General features: G+C 41.8%; 2 protein-coding genes and 1 pseudogene across 2 annotated transcripts; all 3 read right to left on the bottom strand.

Annotated features, from left to right (window-relative positions):
* Positions 1-2,128: 2,128 nt before the first annotated feature.
* On the bottom strand, positions 2,129-6,314 carry LOC122871821 (annotated as a pseudogene).
* Positions 6,315-9,781: 3,467 nt separating this feature from the next.
* Positions 9,782-14,418, bottom strand: LOC122871820 (tubulin alpha-1A chain-like). Its single transcript, XM_044187237.1, has 4 exons — positions 14,269-14,418; positions 12,105-12,327; positions 11,828-11,976; positions 9,782-11,750 (listed from the first exon to the last, which is right to left on the bottom strand). The coding sequence occupies exons 1-4, from the start codon at positions 14,269-14,271 to the stop codon at positions 10,770-10,772; spliced, it is 1,356 nt and encodes a 451-aa protein (XP_044043172.1). The 5' UTR covers positions 14,272-14,418; the 3' UTR covers positions 9,782-10,769.
* A 1,294-nt stretch (positions 14,419-15,712) lies between these two features.
* Positions 15,713-17,608, bottom strand: LOC122871822 (tubulin alpha-1D chain-like). Its single transcript, XM_044187238.1, has 4 exons — positions 17,477-17,608; positions 17,098-17,320; positions 16,867-17,015; positions 15,713-16,782 (listed from the first exon to the last, which is right to left on the bottom strand). The coding sequence occupies exons 1-4, from the start codon at positions 17,477-17,479 to the stop codon at positions 15,808-15,810; spliced, it is 1,350 nt and encodes a 449-aa protein (XP_044043173.1). The 5' UTR covers positions 17,480-17,608; the 3' UTR covers positions 15,713-15,807.
* Positions 17,609-19,367: the final 1,759 nt, after the last annotated feature.

Genomic DNA, 19,367 nt, shown 5'->3' with positions numbered 1-19,367 from the left:
ACAACTCATAATATTGTTATAATAAACTCAATCCACCACTGTGAAAGAGTTAGATCTGAAGTGAACGCCCTAAAAACAAGAATATGTCTCGTCGTACCAGATAAAGTCTCTGATCTGATCTGAAAACTAAACTACCTTTTTCAAAAAAACTACCTTTTTCTTCTTAAAGCGTTGAAATAAAAACAATGTTTGGCCATTCATCTTATGCATCTGCTCTCGGATAAAACATGTCCAATGCATAACATATTCATAAGTAACTTAGCTTAAAGATTATAGGAGCATTTATGAAACAGAAATATTTCTAACCCTATTTATCTCTTTCTATTTGGCAAAGGATTGCCATATATATATATGTTCTTATCCTCCTCTCAGTATCTTAATGTATTGTATTTTCTTTTCAGAACAACCAGGGCGGTTTGAAAATGCAGAAACCTTTGATGTGAGGATTTATATATATATAGATTTATACATATATAGATATATATAAGATTTATATATATATAGATATATATATATATAAATCCGCTATAAATCTTAAATGCAAAGATTTACAGTGGTTTTAAAGCTAAATGTGCGATTTACTGCCAGGAAAAATACACGAAACGCATTTATTATAATGCGGAAGGTGTGAAAGATGACAGCTCGTTGCAGAACAGTAATCAGTGAAATGTGATTAGCTTCAGCTACAGGTAGCCGGCTAGCTTACCATAGCTTAAAGACAGCTAACAGCTAGCCTAGCGCTGTACAACGGTAACTGAATCCGCCTGGCAGCACCTCTAAGGCTCACTGACTAACACGCTAACAAACGTTTGTTTAATCCGAACAAAAACCGAGGTGTAAAATCAGCCATTCGCCATTTTTCGGGGTTTTTGTCATCGGCTATTTCTTGGCTGGGACCAGTAACTTCCTGGAGTCTCCGGGAGTTGCCTAGCAACCGCTCACAACCAGGAAGTAGTCCGGCACACAGTAAAACGACTGATTGTCCTTTTTACTCTTATTACCAAAGCAACTGAAGACAAACTCGATATACAATCTTAATATTCTTAATAACTGTTTATACTGTACATCTACTGACTTGTGGGCGATGCCTCTGGTTTCAGTGCATTTTGTTTTAATCTGATGTTTCATTGTTTAATGTAATTGTGTCTGAGAATCCATTAGTTGGTTCATCTCAAGAGGTCTGTGTTTATCGTTGAATTTTAAAATAAAATAATCAGATGAAAAAAAAAAATACAGTGTAAAGAAATAAGTCCAGAAAGGGTTGGTTTTCAGTGTGGTTTTATTTTAAACAGGCCCCAAATGTCCAGTCTTATCCTCCCATTCATGGCACTGGAAGATAAATCCTTGAGTTAATAATTAAAGCCTCTTCAGTGTGCGACTCTCCAATCCCGACCTAGAAATTAAATACTCTCCCACGAATCTCAGTGGGCTTAGCCCGGAAACATCACACCATCTGGCCTGCTGCTGCTCCAGGATTTAACCTGGTCCAGAATTAGACGACACACTCAAACCATCAGTTTCAAAAATGATCCCTCTGCTCACAGAACCCGAGATAGAGACTTCATCTATTAACCCCAAACACATAATGTAGGTTTGATCTGCTTCCAGAGCAGTCATGTTGATTATTCGGCCTCTCGGGCATCAGCTGGGGTTTGATTAACTACTCACAGGCCAAGAGACTAAATCTAGTTTTCAAGCCAAAGCTGCAGAGTAACCGTCCATATAGCCTGTTCGACAAATATCTGTCCAGTAGAGATCAAGGGAGCAAAGTTTTGAGATTTAAAATAACTTTTGAAGGCTAAAAGTGCCAAAAACGCACTGGTTCCTACCCCATAACTGAATGTTAGTTTTCTTTGCCTCATAGTAAACTGATCTTCAGGCTTTTGACTGTTGGTCAGACAAAACAATATATCATCTTAGTTGTGTTTGTCGACTAAACTACTTTCCAACTATCCAAGAAAATAATCATTCGCTAGATGTTTGACGCCTTTTGTCATTTCAAAATCGGGCTTGTACCCGAAAGGAAACCACTAAGGCACCTATCCAATATCAGCGCGACATCCTCGTGGTGCTTATGAGACAAGACTCTTAATCTGGTGCTCTGAAGTAAAAAACACACGACAAGAAATTTACTTCGTTCTTTTATTAGTTTGCATGATTAAAAATGATGCAGGAAACTTGTGTAGCTCACTGGAATGTGCAGAGTTAGAGGAATGAGTCCAATATTGCTTAGCAACAAAACATTTTTTGGTGTTCGGCTTCTGTTTCTGGGATAGATGGACTAATGGAGCCACAGCGAGCTACAGATGTTTCAGTGACCTAGTACTCCTCGCCTTCACCCTCCTCCCCGACGCTGTCAGTTCCCACCTCTTCGTAATCCTTCTCCAGGGCAGCCATGTCCTCTCTGGCCTCTGAGAACTCTCCCTCCTCCATCCCCTCTCCGACGTACCAGTGGACGAAGGCCCTCTTGGCGTACATCAGGTCGAACTTGTGGTCGAGACGAGCCCAGGCCTCAGCGATGGCGGTGGTGTTGCTCAGCATGCACACGGCCCTCTGCACCTTGGCCAGGTCTCCTCCGGGAACCACAGTGGGAGGCTGGTAGTTGATGCCCACCTTGAAGCCTGTGGGGCACCAGTCCACAAACTGGATGCTGCGTTTCGTTTTGATGGTGGCGATGGCAGAGTTGACATCTTTGGGCACCACGTCGCCACGGTACAGGAGACAGCAGGCCATGTACTTGCCGTGGCGAGGGTCGCATTTCACCATCTGATTGGCTGGCTCGAAGCAGGCGTTTGTGATGTCGGCCACCGAGAGCTGCTCATGATAGGCCTTCTCTGCTGAGATAACGGGGGCGTAGGTGGCCAGGGGGAAGTGGATACGTGGGTAGGGCACCAGGTTGGTCTGGAACTCCGTCAGGTCCACGTTCAAGGCGCCGTCAAAGCGCAGGGAGGCGGTGATGGAGGAGACGATCTGTCCAATCAGCCTGTTGAGGTTGGTGTAGGTGGGGACGCTCAATGTCTAGGTTCCTGCGGCAGATGTCGAGATGGCTTCGTTGTCTACCATGAAGGCGCAGTCAGAGTGCTCCAGGGTGGTGTGGGTGGTCAGGATGGAGTTGTAGGGCTCCACCACGGCCGTGGACACCTGGGGGGCTGGGTAAACCGCAAACTCCAGCTTGGACTTTTTGCCGTAGTCGACAGAGAGACGCTCCATCAGCAGAGAGGTGAAGCCAGAGCCGGTTCCTCCTCCAAAGGAGTGGAAGATGAGGAAGCCTTGGAGCCCTGTGCACTGGTCAGCCTGAAAAGTTAACAAACGTTTTAGTCGCATGCAACAACACCGTTTCTTTTAAAATGCTACACTTTCAACGCGTTTCGACAGTTTGAGCTCACCAGTTTGCGAGTCCTGTCCAGAACCAGGTCAATGATCTCCTTGCCGACTGTGTAGTGACCGCGGGCGTAGTTGTTGGCGGCGTCCTCCTTGCCGGTGATCAGCTGCTCCGGGTGGAAAAGCTGGCGGTAGGTTCCAGTTCGTACTTCATCTGAGGAGGAACATGATACTGGTTTAGTTATGCTCACTAGGGACCCGCTCACTATGCGGCTAAACGGCTTATTCTAAACTAATGAAAACGATTCTTAATTTCAGGTGATTATACCTGAATACAAACACTTATATTCCAATTCTATAAAGTTACACACTGGACCTGCAAGTTAAAAGCTTCTCACTTTGATTTACTGCTTTTCTTCATCTTATGACGGGAAATGGTTGTCATTTCGCCATTTGCTGACATTTTTAAGACCAAACGATTAGATTTTCCTCTGTTTTTTAATATCTTGGAGATCAAGTCATAATGTGAACATATTTTTTGGATCCCAATTATCTTACAAGACAAGAAATGTCAGCACAATTTCTTCTGCAGCATTACTTCCATAAATCCACCCAGCTTGAAGAAATACTTATCTATAACGAACGGCAGCAGTGCCCTCTTCGTTTAGTTAAATCACCATTTATTAATTACATCATTATTATTATTATTATTATTATTATTATTATTATTACCTATGACCGTTGGCTCCAAGTCCACAAAGATGGCTCTGGGAACATGTTTGCCAGCTCCGGTCTCACTGAAGAAGGTGTTGAAGGAGTCGTCTCCTCCTCCGATGGTTTTGTCGCTGGGCATCTGACCGTCCGGCTGGATGCCATGCTCCAGGCAGTAGAGCTCCCAGCAGGCATTGCCCATCTGGACTCCGGCCTGGCCGACATGCATTGAAATACACTCACGCTGTTGAGGGGGGGGAAAAAAAAAATACAAAGATGAGTTATCACCTTCTCATGAAGAGGCAAGTAGTCTTTGTAAACATTATCTTTCTTCCTCTAACCGACAGCTGCCGTCATGTGTATGAATATGCATAATTTACCGAGTCACATTCAGAATTTGTACTGAAGAGTGACGAAACGCTGCTTGTTTCTGCTGCGTATTAATCAGTTTGTACAGCTCTTCCTCTGCAGTGCAATCACTGACCCAGATCACACTGCTCCTCAGAGCCCCCATACGAGTCTGCTTGACATCATATGGCCTGGTTTGGTTTTTATAAAAAGCAACGCCACATCACAATAGTTAGTATTCATTTCATGTCTTACAGTCATGCAGTTCCACTGTTGTGGTCCTGGTTTAATTGGTTTGCAACTTCTTACCAGAGCTGCAACTAACTTGTTTTCCTAATTTACATGCCACATACTTTGTCCATGAAGTTACTAGCTTTGTCTGTAAAATGGGAACAAAGCCCATCACAACTTCCTGCAGCCCAATTTAACATCTAATGTCTATCATATCAGATAAACAGAAGCAGGAACTTTGGCAGGCTGGTTTAACAGATTTATGGCATTTTGGTGGAAACATAGCTGTGATAAACGTTTAATTTTATATTGATTAATTATTTAAATTGAATTCACTGATTTAGCAACACAATTGATGGGCATCTTTAGAAATTTTCGTACATTTTAGAGACGAAACAATTGATCAATTAAACACAACGGGCTGAAAGCAGCAACCCTGTCTGTCTTTGATAGCTAGCGTTTGTTTTGTTTTTTCTTTCATGTGTTTTCTATATGGTTTCAGCTTGTTAAAATGTATGCATGGTTGTATTTGTAAATGTTTAGTTCTATATTTTTATGACGTATAATCACGTATACATTATCTTATTACTGTAAATCTGCTTTTATTCAGTTAGCATGAACTCAAAATAGTCTTACCACTGATTTATTATGAATATAATAGCTGCAGCCTTAAATTGTAGGGATGAAAAATGTATATTTGATTTGTTTTAATACATTTTTTTAAAATGGGCATTATATTGGATATTTTAAACTCCTAAATTTCAATATTGTCCTCAAAACCCAGTGTCATTTATTTGCTTGCAACAGGGTATTTTAGGCGGGAGCCTTCAGAAACCCTTAGCCCCAGGCCAAGGCTTTCTCCAGACTTGATGAATCATGGCTGCTGAGTCACATGGCGGCTTACTGCAGACCTGTGGTGGGGGTTAACTCTCCTGCCCCTCCCAAACGGGAGGCTGAGGAGCAGCAGCAGCAGCAGATCAGTAAAAGACACCCAACAGGGAGGAGAGAGAGGGAAATACAGACAGGAAGTGGCTCTCCTCCCTGCCCCGGTGCCCCCACGCTGCTGCAAACCCCTACCTTTGTGTGGCATTCACGGACAGGGCGTTATCTGATGGCGTCTTCTAGCTCACAGACTTAAAAACACGCTCTTGCCGTCTGTGCACAAAATGGCCACATTCGCACACGGTTCTCTTTATTTTAAATGATTTATTTAGCAAGTAAGACTTAAGGTAACGGATAAAAACGGACACGTTTAACGGTAATTTTATCACCCATTTGTGTTTGAAACTGCGCCAGCAGGTTGGCGCCCTTCCACGACATATAACGTTACGCACACACTGGATCGCCCAATTTAAGCTAATTTAACAGAATTACACGGATTTTATGTAACGTTATAGCTATAATTTAACTATTAAAATCAACGTAGGACATTAAGCCGTACGAAAGAAGAATTTTATAATAAAAAAACTGCTCTTCGACATCGAAGCGACAACAAGCTTTTTACCTATATTTTTAAAAGCCTGCGTACGAGTTTTTAAACGTATTTGCGCCTCAATACTCACCATTTTTCTGACTGTTTCTCTCCTTCTTGCCGACGTTGAAGAATCGGTTGCTGAAGGCAGTAGTGAGGGGAGGCAGGCGGAGCTGGTGGTATTTATACTTTTTCAAGGGGGCGGAGCCAAAGTGACGTTTTGAGTTTCCTATCGGCGGGAGCGAACGTTAGACGCTGCTGCATTCAGGTACGGCCCGAAATATTCCCATTCTGAGAGTTTAGCTGCGTCATCCGAAAATAATTTGAATCGTTTATCTTTTATTGGACGCAGGATTGGTCCTAGTCACAATTTGTGCCTGTTATATAATCATAATTTTCACATTCAAGACTTTTGTATTGATGATGTGACATGAAACGAATTCTGGAGGCATCATAATCAATGTAGAGAGACCAATTGTTGCAAATAAACACAAACAAAGCTGCATGGCTCCATGAATGTGCAGAGAGAAGAGGAAAAATTAGTTATGAGCTATTTTACATTGGTGAGAATTCAGTCCAACACACTTCACACACAGTGGATGCATCTATTAGCTAAGCAAACATTTGTACTTTTGGCTGTTTGTGACAAATAAACACTGAAAGCAAAATACAGTGGTCATATTTGTGAGAATAAAGTGAGATAACAATGTACTTAATTGCATTCAGTCTGAACACACCTTAAAATACTTATTTTGAAAATAGCTGAAGAATGCAATTATATGGCAACGGAAATTTATAGCACATTTTTCTTAGCAACGGGATAAGATTTCTAAAATGTCTTCAAATCCTGTTAGACAGCCAGGCTGTTAGGTTTGACCTCTATTAAGTGTGCTGAAAACAGTGACTCAAATGTAACAATAAATGCAAACTGTAAAATGCAATAATGATGATTAACTGAGGCACAAACTAAAGCTAAGCTGCTCTGGAAGTATTGGGCGAAGTCTTAACTGTTGCTTTATTATTTTTAATTGTGTTATATCAATTAATAGTGTGTTTATTTTTACCAGTGTTATTGTAAAAAACTAATAATGGGCCAACAGTTATTTGTATTGCTACAAAGCATGAAAGAAATACACAACTTTTGGCTAACGTTTTAAAAAAGTGTCCTTTTTTTCTAATCTAAATAACACCACTGAAACATCAGTAGGTTTGTGCTACTTAATTTCTAGAATTACATAATACCCAACTAAAACTATTGCTACAGGCTTCTATGCTACAGGCTCTGTTTGGTAATTTTACTCTGAAAGGCGCTTGAATTCACTAACAGTCTCTGATCTCGAGACTTGGGAGGGAATTCAGGAGAAGCACCTGAAGGCAGCATGACTCATGTCGCCGCTAAGCGTCTGCGCGTCCGCCATATTGGAGCGGTCAAGATCCGCTAGTAAACAAATACAATGCAGACTTCACTACAAAATCGACTGTAACTCACTTAATTCCGAAACGATTTTCATGAAATCTGGTTTGTTATAAACGTGAGAAATTGAACATGATACTGGTTACTTGTTGGAATTAAATTCAGTTACTGGGGGCGGATCTAATCAGCTGTATGCCAAAACATTAACCATCTGAATAGCAACAACTTCCACTGGGACATGCATGGCAACATCAAGTGTAAATTATTTAGAATTTCAGCTTTTGTGAGTTTCTCCAAAAATGTAGATCTATTATATAGTTATAAAGCCGCATGGTTGCTTGTTATTGTATTAATAATTAAATTCATTCAATTCATTAATAAAATAAACAAGATTATTTTTGTTCCCCAGACTCCAGTTAAGAGAAGAACATCCAGTCAGTTCATCCTTACACCCTGAGACACATATGATAGCTCCACTTCTGCAGGATGGACAGTTTCCATTACACAAACAATGTCATAAATATTGTAAATCTCAAATATTTTGTTTTCATCTTCATTTATTAACTTTAGACACTGACACATACAATACTACAATATAAAATAATAATACAATACTATAATAATACAATAGTATAATATAATATAATAATACAATACTATAATATCAGATGAAACACTCAATGTACCATTTGTATGCTGATGACACAGTCCTGAATTTCTCTGCTCCTTTTGAGATTGCGATTGCCAGTTTGCAGTCTGATTTTAACTCACTGCAGCATGCCCTCATTGATTTTAAATTTCTTTTAAATGCAAACAAAACTAAGGCGATGCTATTTGCCCCCCAGTAATACTAAGGTTCCTTCCCTCTCTATTAACACCCTGAAAGGTGTTGGTATTGAGTTTATTGAAATATCTGGGGATTTGGTTGGACTAAAACTTTAATTTTAAGCATCACATTGAAACACCAAGAAACTCAACTTTGTGCTGAGTTTTTTATATGTATTAAAGTCATCTTTTTCTCCATCCTCACGTAAACGGCCGGTTATAGGTCTATTCCTGTCTCAGCTAGACTACGGTGATACCATTTACATATTTGCTTGTCCCACTACTTTGGCCTTACTTGTATATATTAATTTCCAGGGCCATTCTGGACAGTTTACCCATGTACGTATATATACTCTAAGTTTGTATTTGTACATAATACCTACAATCTTAGATCCAACAATAGGCTGGGCTTAAAGGTGCAGACTGAGTCTGGAAAGAGGAGTCTATTTTACTACGGAACTTGGTCTTGGAATGACCTGCAGTCTGTCTACCCGCCCTCATCTCTCTAACCAGTTTTAAACAAAAGCTAAATTAACTTATTATTACAAAATGTTCTTGCTACAATGCATAATTAATTGTGTCATAAACTTTCTGTGTTCATTTAACCCCTGCTGTTGATGTGTGGATATTAGCTCTTATTCTGTTCCACTTGTAATGTATTGTTTTGTATTTTATTGTATGTATATAATTGGCATGCACTCAACCTGGTTAAATAAAATTTTTAAAAAAAGTATAATAATAAAATACATACGATGTAGTGCGTCAAGTGTTTGAGACCAGTGTTCAGATATACAGTGCAGTCATATGTAAACATAAAATAATTGGACTCTAGAGCAACTAAGTAAGAGTCAAACTGCAGAATTTTTCCAAGCGGTCTACTGACCATTGACTGTTGACTGCCCCAATATGGCGACCACGCAGACACACGTCAAATTGCAAACACGGCATCTACGTTTCTATCTGTGGGCTCCACTACATGAAGGCTTTCACTCATACAGCAGCAACACATTCATTCATTCAATTTAATTTATAATTCATGACTAAATTAAGTAAACCCCATTAAAGGCATATAACAGACATGTTTGTGCCAAAAGCTATAAATAAAAAAGAGTAACTTAACACCTTCTCGAAAAATACAGAGGATCATTTGTCAATAATTTGTTCATCAAGACCATATGACTTACAGTTAAAATAATGAAAAGCTACAAGTGTAACAGATTATTACCTCTCATGTATGCATTAGTAATGAAGACTGAACTCTGAAACCCATTCCTAACACCACCAAAGAATCCAGGTCTAATCCTGAGGTGTTTTTGTTATGTAAGGCATTGCACATGGCTGTGACTAGGAATTAGACTTAAATGTTCAGTACTTATCAAGGTGGTGAAGTGAGTTAATGACGCATGTGCTATGCAGTGTGATTTAGGGCTGTGTTGTGTTATTAGACACTGACAACAAAGTACACCAACGGAAACATGTCTAAGTTTATTGCTTCAAGACAAGGACACATAGGAAAGACAATATCTTGACACTGATTTCTTCTTAATCTCCCTAGCTAATGACATGAATTCAGCAGATCATTCAGGGCTTGACATGTGTTAATTAATATCTGTCAAATATAGAATATCGCTATAAAATTTGAACACCTATCTGTTTAGCGTAGAGTAGATGTCTTAATAAATTTATCTTAATAATTAAAATTCCTCAACAAAACTCTATAGTTCCTAATCCCTTGCCTTCAAGGCAAGGAATTTGTAAACAGTAGGGTTTTCTATATCACTCAATTGACACTTCTCTTGTTACACAGTGCAGCCTTACAGTGGCTATACAATGGTAAAACAGAGTTCTGTTGTTATGCAGCACAGCATTGAAAGCAGGCAAAGATTAGGAGGACATTTAGCACCTATGGGCATGAATTTGCATTTTAACAGTAGCTAAATGTCACAGTTACTGCCAACCAGGCTTGTTGATTTTCACACAAAGAAAAATAACCTTGTTATTGAGATGTACGTTTTCACTAACTGGATTCCATTAGATAATGAACATGAGTGGCAACAAAAGGCCTCAGTATGCTTCAAACAAAGTTCTTGTGCAATCGTCTAAGAGCATCCGAAACCTGGCGCCTGTCAATTTTTGGAACTTTCCGAAACAGACTATTCGTCAATCATGTCCATTTCACACAGCGATTGACGTCACTTTTCATGTATGTATGTAAAAGAGACCAACAACATTAATGCCTTTCAGGAGAGACTCAAAGTGTGTGCCTTCATACCCATTTATTGCAGGTTTTGTCCCCCTCTATGACAGCAGGCCTTTAAACCATGTCTAAAACCCAAGTGAATATGAAGTTAAATGTAGGACGACACATCGTGCAACCTAGTTTGTTCAAAGCATACTGACACCTAAAAAGAACCCAGTCAGTGTTGGTTTTGTTTGTTTATTTCAATCTTAATATTCCTCCCCCTCTTCCTCTCCTTCATCCCCAACGCTGTCAGTTCCCACCTCTTCGTAATCCTTCTCCAGGGCAGCCATGTCCTCTCTGGCCTCTGAGAACTCTCCCTCCTCCATCCCCTCTCCGACGTACCAGTGGACGAAGGCCCTCTTGGCGTACATCAGGTCGAACTTGTGGTCGAGACGAGCCCAGGCCTCAGCGATGGCGGTGGTGTTGCTCAGCATGCACACAGCCCTCTGCACCTTGGCCAGGTCTCCTCCGGGAACCACAGTGGGAGGCTGGTAGTTGATGCCCACCTTGAAGCCTGTGGGGCACCAGTCCACAAACTGGATGGTGCGCTTCGTTTTGATGGTGGCGATGGCAGAGTTGACATCTTTGGGCACCACGTCGCCACGGTACAGGAGACAGCAGGCCATGTACTTGCCGTGGCGAGGGTCGCATTTCACCATCTGATTGGCTGGCTCGAAGCAGGCGTTTGTGATCTCAGCCACCGAGAGCTGCTCATGATAGGCCTTCTCTGCTGAGATAACGGGGGCGTAGGTGGCCAGGGGGAAGTGGATACGTGGGTAGGGCACCAGGTTGGTCTGGAACTCCGTCAGGTCCACGTTCAAGGCGCCGTCAAAGCGCAGGGAGGCGGTGATGGAGGAGACGATCTGTCCAATCAGCCTGTTGAGATTGGTGTAGGTGGGACGCTCAATGTCTAGGTTCCTGCGGCAGATGTCGTAGATGGCTTCGTTGTCTACCATGAAGGCGCAGTCAGAGTGCTCCAGGGTGGTGTGGGTGGTCAGGATGGCATTGTAGGGCTCCACCACGGCCGTGGACACCTGGGGGGCTGGATAGATGGCAAACTCCAGTTTGGACTTTTTGCCGTAGTCGACAGAGAGACGCTCCATCAGCAGAGAGGTGAAGCCAGAGCCGGTTCCTCCTCCAAAGGAGTGGAAGATGAGGAAGCCCTGGAGCCCTGTGCACTGGTCAGCCTGCAGGAAAACAATGAATCTTTACTCCGACTGATGATGCCTGAACTGAAACATGAAGTAATTGCAGACAAACTCACCAGTTTACGAGTCCTGTCCAGAACCAGGTCAATGATCTCCTTGCCAATGGTGTAGTGTCCACGGGCGTAGTTGTTGGCTGCATCTTCCTTTCCAGTGATCAACTGCTCAGGATGGAAGAGCTGGCGGTAGGTTCCTGTACGAACTTCATCTGTAATTGGAAAAAAATTGACAACACAATTGAATGTTTGCAAATCCAATTCCTTGTTGAAATACCCATTTCAATATTTTTGTATCCTAAATGTCTCTGGAGCAAAGAAACCAATCTTATGACCTTACCTATGACCGTTGGCTCCAAGTCCACAAAGACAGCCCTGGGAACATGTTTTCCAGCTCCAGTCTCACTGAAGAAGGTGTTGAAGGAGTCGTCTCCTCCTCCGATGGTCTTGTCGCTGGGCATCTGACCGTCCGGCTGGATGCCATGCTCCAGGCAGTAGAGCTCCCAGCAGGCATTGCCTATCTGAGCTCCAGCTTGGCCAACATGGACAGAGATACATTCACGCTGCAAGAACAAGTGGTTCAGATGTCAAGAACTTCTTGCACACAATTTTTAAGACAATTACATAAAATTAAAGAAACCAATAATGAGCTACTAGCGGATTCGATATTGGCCAGGCAAGACCAATCCACATTAAAAACAGTTTCTTTGTCAATGTCATTATAAAATACAGTATTTCTGAAATCAGTTACATTCATGGCAGGCCGCCAACACAGTTTTCAATTTTATTTCGCTAAAAACGGCAATTTCTGTTACCTTACATGAAAATTAGTTCCACATAGTGAGGTATACAGATTTAAAGTTTGAACAGAAGAAATTGGTATTGTGAGAAAAAGTTTGAAAAGTGCATCCCAATCAGCATTTCCAACAAAAAAAAAGTAATCAAGAACATGTGTTAAACCTAGTGCTAAGTAGGGCTTTCACAATCATTACATTTTAGTTGAGGATTAATTATCATACAAAAAATTGCGATTAACAATTGAATTGTCTTTTTCTGTTCATTTTATGCCACTCAACGGTGCGCTTGTGTTTGGCTTTGCAACTAGGGCTAAATCCATGTTAATTTTAATGGCTGCTCATCAAAACGATGCGGCCGTTGGCAAAGGAGTGTCAAATAATTTTCAAGTAGTTCGCACACATGCGCATTCTGAAACAGTGTCTCACCTCTCGCTCTGCTGCACATAGATTTATTTTAAATAGCTTGCTCTAAAACTGCCGTGTAGGCCTACCTAATGTATAAATAAAGAGACCCATTATTGACGTCTTTCTGTCATCATCTTGCTTCGGAAAACAAGAAATGTGGTGTCATATGAGTTGAAACAAAAGAACTTGCCCAATAGCAGTAAGATCTAGACAGCCACGCTCTTTTTTTTTCATGTCTTTTCTTGACATTGGAACCTCATGCTCAGGTCGAACGTTTATTTGCCTCAACCCAGCTGATGGAAACGCACCTGTAGGATCCAAAACTTGGTACAGAGTGTAAACCTTAAGTCAACATGTGTTTCTTGTGTTATATCCAGACAGCTCACACCGACTCCTCTTATAGATTAAAGCAAAAGGGTTTATTAATCCACTTTCCCTCATACTAAAATAAACTTGGTGAAAACAAAAAGAAAAGGCCTCCGTTTATCTCTGTAAAGTCCACAACAAGGTCGGAAAACTGTGCTGCTCCACTCTGCACCTGCAGCTGCTAACTGCCCTAAAGTGTCATTAAGAATCAGCAGTCGGTCCTGAAGGAACATGCGTGTATTTCTTTATTTTGCATTACAGGTAACACACAAATGCAATATAATTGTAATTATTCAGAGTAGACCTGGATTAAACATAATATATTAAGAAAAGAAGCATATATGACTAAATATCAACATGTAAATAATAATAGATGACATTCAACTGCAAAACTTCCCTTGACTGTGGAATCTAACGATTATACTAAATTATCGCGGTCAGTTCAAATAATCGCAATTAGGCGATCATGTAATAATTGCAACAGGCCTAGCTAGGGTGTATTTCCCTAAGAGATGAGCTGCTAGTCAATCCCACTGAAACATAGTAACTGAGCCAAGCTAGAGTGATCCCACCATTCATTTGGTTGCAGGAACATTTTTAAAAAGGCATGAAAGAGTGTGTCTCTCTTTAGGTAAGTAGGAGAAACATTTAAAATCCCCTAAAAGCCAGCTATCCCATGAAAGGATCTACCTGTACTACAGAATGACATGATACAATCACTTTACAGCTCTAGAATCCAACAGGTCTCCAACTTGCTTTTTATACCAAACTACCAAACAGAAAGAGCAGTGCTGTCACAAGTACTTAAGTTTTATTTTCTCTGTCACAAACTGCCCCTTCAGCCTTAAGCTAAACACTAACCATCAATATAATATGTCTTTCTGAGGTGTTTTTCACATGTGTAGAACCTAACCATAAAGAAACGGAGGTTCTCACCATGTTTTCGTTGCTTGAAGCAGTCCCTTTTTCACCTGAGATGAGTGGCTGGGGATGTTGTGTCACGTACAAGTGCAGGGAGCTGCTTTATAGCGCAGCATCACTAGGCAACAGCCTGGCATGTTGTGGTAACTGGAGGAGCTGGAGAAGCAAACACCATCTCCTTTGATGAAAGATGAGGAGGAGAAGCACAAAAAAGAAAATCAACTGATATGCTCCCCTGCTCAAATCTAAGGAACAACGGCTGTTGTTACACAAATGAGTAACCACCAACATTCACCAGAGTGGCTGTGAAATATGACCCATAACTGTTCGCCCTCTCCTCCAATTTCACATTTTAGATTTATGGCATGTTACTTGTTGTTACTTTGCAGTGAACAGGTAGGGGTTCAAACTTGCTCAAGGACACTTAAACAGGCTGTCGTTTGCCTGCTGTTGAATCAAACTCATGACCTTTCAATTACCAGACAAAAACGTACTATTACTACTATACTATTCTAATGGAGCACTGTTCGAATTAAAACTTGGTCCTGTTAACATGGCACATTTGGAGCCTCCATTTTCTTATCTTGCAGAGGAAAGGAAATAGATACCACCCCAGAGTGACCTGAATAGGCTTTTGTTACAGATCACCGTTGCATCATCACTTTGGTCGGGATTCATTTGCAATGCAAAGGTAGCCGACAGCCAGGGGATAACATTAGAGCACACTTCTCTTAAAGGCAGGTGGCGTTTGAGATCAATGTTTCGTTTTCCAGCAGGTTACAGAGCATCGATGTATGTGATAAGTATGTCCTCTTTTATTACCCCACAGAATGAGAAAAGGAGTCTGGTAGTCATGTTGAGTTGGCTGGATGCATGCAATACTTAAAGCTAGAGATTAACAAAGGATTATGATTTCCACCAAAGAATTCCCCACAGGAGATTTCGACTAGTATTGTTTTTTGACAGACTTGGGTATGGGATGATCAAAATGCTTTAGAAAGCTGCTAACCCTGAAAAAAGAGCATTCAGAGCCTTTTCCTTCCTGACAAGAGAGAAAGTCTTGAGGAAATCCTAGTTAGTGACAGAAACTATTGTGTTGATATCAGTGTACTCTATTGTTTGAGTTCAAACGGCTGTTATATGTTTCACCTCTGCGTCTGAAGGTTACCCTAGAGACATAATGACAAACTGCTTGCATCTGCCAAGTAAGGACTGCCAGAACACACTCCCACTTAGTTTCCCTAGTTACTCTTTCCTCAAGCCTTGTTTGCTCTCGGATGTCAGCTGATACAGCAAATACTCTCATTGCTGGAGTACATGTAGAGCTAGTGAGAGAAACAGATCATCAGCACACAATGGGGAGGTGGGGGTTGCAACATTCCTGCTAGGTCTCTCATTGTTACAAGACAGAATTTGTGACCTTTTCTAACAGATTTTAGCTCAAATAAAAACGGACGAATGCTTAGCAGTTTTTCTTTATTTACCATGTAGTGTAAAGTGAAATACAATTGCAGCTTAGTTGTGTGAATACATTTAACACCTTGTGTTAAGCTCTTAGTACTCCTCTTCTTCACCCTCCTCCCCGATGCTGTCAGTTCCCACCTCTTCGTAATCCTTCTCCAGGGCAGCCATGTCCTCTCTGGCCTCTGAGAACTCTCCCTCCTCCATCCCCTCTCCGACGTACCAGTGGACGAAGGCCCTCTTGGCGTACATCAGGTCGAACTTGTGGTCGAGACGAGCCCAGGCCTCTGCGATGGCGGTGGTGTTGCTCAGCATGCACACGGCCCTCTGCACCTTGGCCAGGTCTCCTCCGGGAACCACAGTGGGAGGCTGGTAGTTGATGCCCACCTTGAAGCCTGTGGGGCACCAGTCCACAAACTGGATGGTGCGCTTCGTTTTGATGGTGGCAATGGCAGAGTTGACATCTTTGGGCACCACGTCGCCACGGTACAGGAGACAGCAGGCCATGTACTTGCCGTGGCGAGGGTCGCATTTCACCATCTGATTGGCTGGCTCGAAGCAGGCGTTTGTGATGTCGGCCACCGAGAGCTGCTCATGATAGGCCTTCTCTGCTGAGATAACGGGGGCGTAGGTGGCCAGAGGGAAGTGGATACGTGGGTAGGGCACCAGGTTGGTCTGGAACTCCGTCAGGTCCACGTTCAAGGCGCCGTCAAAGCGCAGGGAGGCGGTGATGGAGGAGACGATCTGTCCAATCAGCCTGTTGAGGTTGGTGTAGGTGGGACGCTCAATGTCTAGGTTCCTGCGGCAGATGTCGTAGATGGCTTCGTTGTCTACCATGAAGGCGCAGTCAGAGTGCTCCAGGGTGGTGTGGGTGGTCAGGATGGAGTTGTAGGGCTCCACCACGGCCGTGGACACCTGGGGGGCTGGGTAAACCGCAAACTCCAGCTTGGACTTTTTGCCGTAGTCGACAGAGAGACGCTCCATCAGCAGAGAGGTGAAGCCAGAGCCGGTTCCTCCTCCAAAGGAGTGGAAGATGAGGAAACCTTGGAGCCCTGTGCACTGGTCAGCCTGCACAGAAAAAAAACAACAGAATTCCTTCCATACTTCAATACAATCTTAACTAAAATATGATGTTTTTACAGGCAAACTCACCAGTTTACGAATCCTGTCAAGTACCAAGTCGATGATCTCCTTGCCAATGGTGTAGTGACCACGAGCGTAGTTGTTGGCTGCATCTTCCTTTCCAGTCATCAGCTGCTCAGGATGGAAGAGCTGGCGGTAGGTTCCTGTACGGACCTCATCTGGAATCAGAAAATACTAAGGATACAATCAGTAGTTCCCAAATCCAGTTTACAAATTTGCATCAGAAAATAATGACCTTACCTATGACCGTTGGCTCCAGGTCCACAAAGACAGCTCTGGGAACATGTTTGCCAGCTCCAGTCTCACTGAAGAAGGTGTTGAAGGAGTCGTCTCCTCCTCCGATGGTCTTGTCGCTGGGCATCTGACCGTCCGGCTGGATGCCATGCTCCAGGCAGTAGAGCTCCCAGCAGGCATTGCCCATCTGGACTCCGGCCTGGCCGACATGGACCGAGAGGCATTCACGCTGGAGGAAACACAAAGAAATAGAGGTCAAGTTAGTGACACTAACACAACTTTGAAATGACACATTCCGGTTTATATTCATACTTTGTGACATTTTTTTCCTAGACAAGAAAGGAAAAAGCGTGTGCTTCAAAGGCTTGAAACAGCAGAAGCTTACCATGATTATAAATTCCTGCTGCTGACGTTAAGGATCTGCAGAGGAAATCTGTTGTCGGTGTGTCTGTTAAGATTTCTCCGGTACTTATAATTCCTCCAAACTCTATGGTAACAACTTTTGTTGTTGATTAACTGGGTTTAGCAGAGGGGAAAAGCCAATAATTCACATTCACATTTAGCATACATGCTCCGCCACACATCAATAACCCCTCGTCCTGCACCAAGATAATGTATAACCCTGACCCCCACCCGTCAGGCGTGTTGTTTTAGTATTTGTGGCGTACACTGAGATTAATGAACTCAAGGCTCTATGGGGGGCTGAGATCTCCATGGAGATCTACTAGAGTCAGTCAAGGAGATTCAATGAAATCACAAAAATATTTGTGGGAGTTAACTGAGCCTTGATGAGGAATTCATTTTAACTTAGCAGCACTCAAAACATCCAAAATAAGGAATACACAAATGCAAAATACAAAATGGTTCACAATCACAGATTTGGAAGAATGAAGCACTTTACTGAATCTATGAGATAGGAGCTCATAGAGAAACTGTCAATTTTTCCATAAATACTATAGATGTCCAAATAACATTGTATGTAGGAATTATTGTTTGAAATAAACAACGCTGATCAGATGAATCTTTTTCTTCCCTGCAAATATCATAAGGGATTGACTTCTGACTTTTTCTGCCATGCTGTTAAAAATTATTACAAATGTGTTTAAAATTTTTTAGCTCAACTACAAATCATAAATATTTTACATTTTTGCTGAGCATTTTTGAATGTATGTCACACTTTTTAGATTTTTGGATGTGTACACCGTTTCTGGCATCCACTGGTTTCCATTTTCTTTTCATTTGGTATGAAAATGAGTTAGCCTTCTCTTAAAACTTGCTTGAGTTACTTGAGTGATTTTCATATTGTATAAAAATGAATAGAAGGCAATGGATGTCTGGAGTGGTAGAACAAAATGCCTTTAAATTTCTAAAACACTGCAGCCTGGTTTGCAAAGTGGTTAGTTGTAATGTAAAGTCTACATGATTTGTAGTAATGGGCGAAGACGTAAAAACACTGGTATGGTCCTTTGAATATTAGTAGGTAACATATGTTTTTGATGGGTAAGTTGATTGCTCTATAAACTACACAAAAATAGATACAGTATTGGACATTTAGTATGTTTATGATCCGATCTCTAGGCCTGTTCCCTCACTGCTGTTTGATCTGTTGTTGGAGTAGAGCCCCCATTAGGCCAGACTGGGCTGCTCTGTTGTGTTTTCCGCATGATTGGGTGTCCTGTTGTTACAGAAACATCGAAGGTCACACTGCTGTTGCTGGCATGAAGCTCAAAATGTCAGCAGTAATGTAGATTTACAGAACAACATGGCTGATATGCAGTTTGTCAGCATGGGTTGGTTTGGTAACTGATACTAAATACATAACCAAGCTCAGGATAACCAGGTTATGTAATATGAAGGCTGTTAAAACTGGTTTTAAACCAAGTTCCTTCTTCTAAAGTAGGTTGTTTCCTAAAAGTTTGTTGTTGCAGATTTCTAAGACATGATCATAATAAGTAAGCATCATTTGTATTTATAACCAGTAAAGCTGAGAAGAAATGTTATGTTCTCACAGTACCGGTGTACTCTTGAAGAGGGCCTCACATGAAAGTGACTGCAGCTGACTTCAAACCTAATTCTGAAAACTTTTAATGGAGATAAAGCAGACATGCAAAGCTGAGAAACTGAATGCTGACCACATTGCCACCTGGTGTTGTACAAAGGAAAAACAGCAGGCTTTCAAAGAGTACAAGAATATCTCAGTGAGGAATGATGAGAATGACTATTGATGATACTTAATCATTAGTATGGGTGCAAAACTCTTCTCAAGTTAAAGTAAA

This window comes from Siniperca chuatsi, linkage group LG24, assembly GCF_020085105.1.
Source record: "Siniperca chuatsi isolate FFG_IHB_CAS linkage group LG24, ASM2008510v1, whole genome shotgun sequence".
Lineage (NCBI taxonomy): Eukaryota > Metazoa > Chordata > Actinopteri > Centrarchiformes > Sinipercidae > Siniperca > Siniperca chuatsi.
Note: the sequence above shows the minus strand (reverse complement) of the source record. Positions and strands in the feature narration are given on the sequence as shown.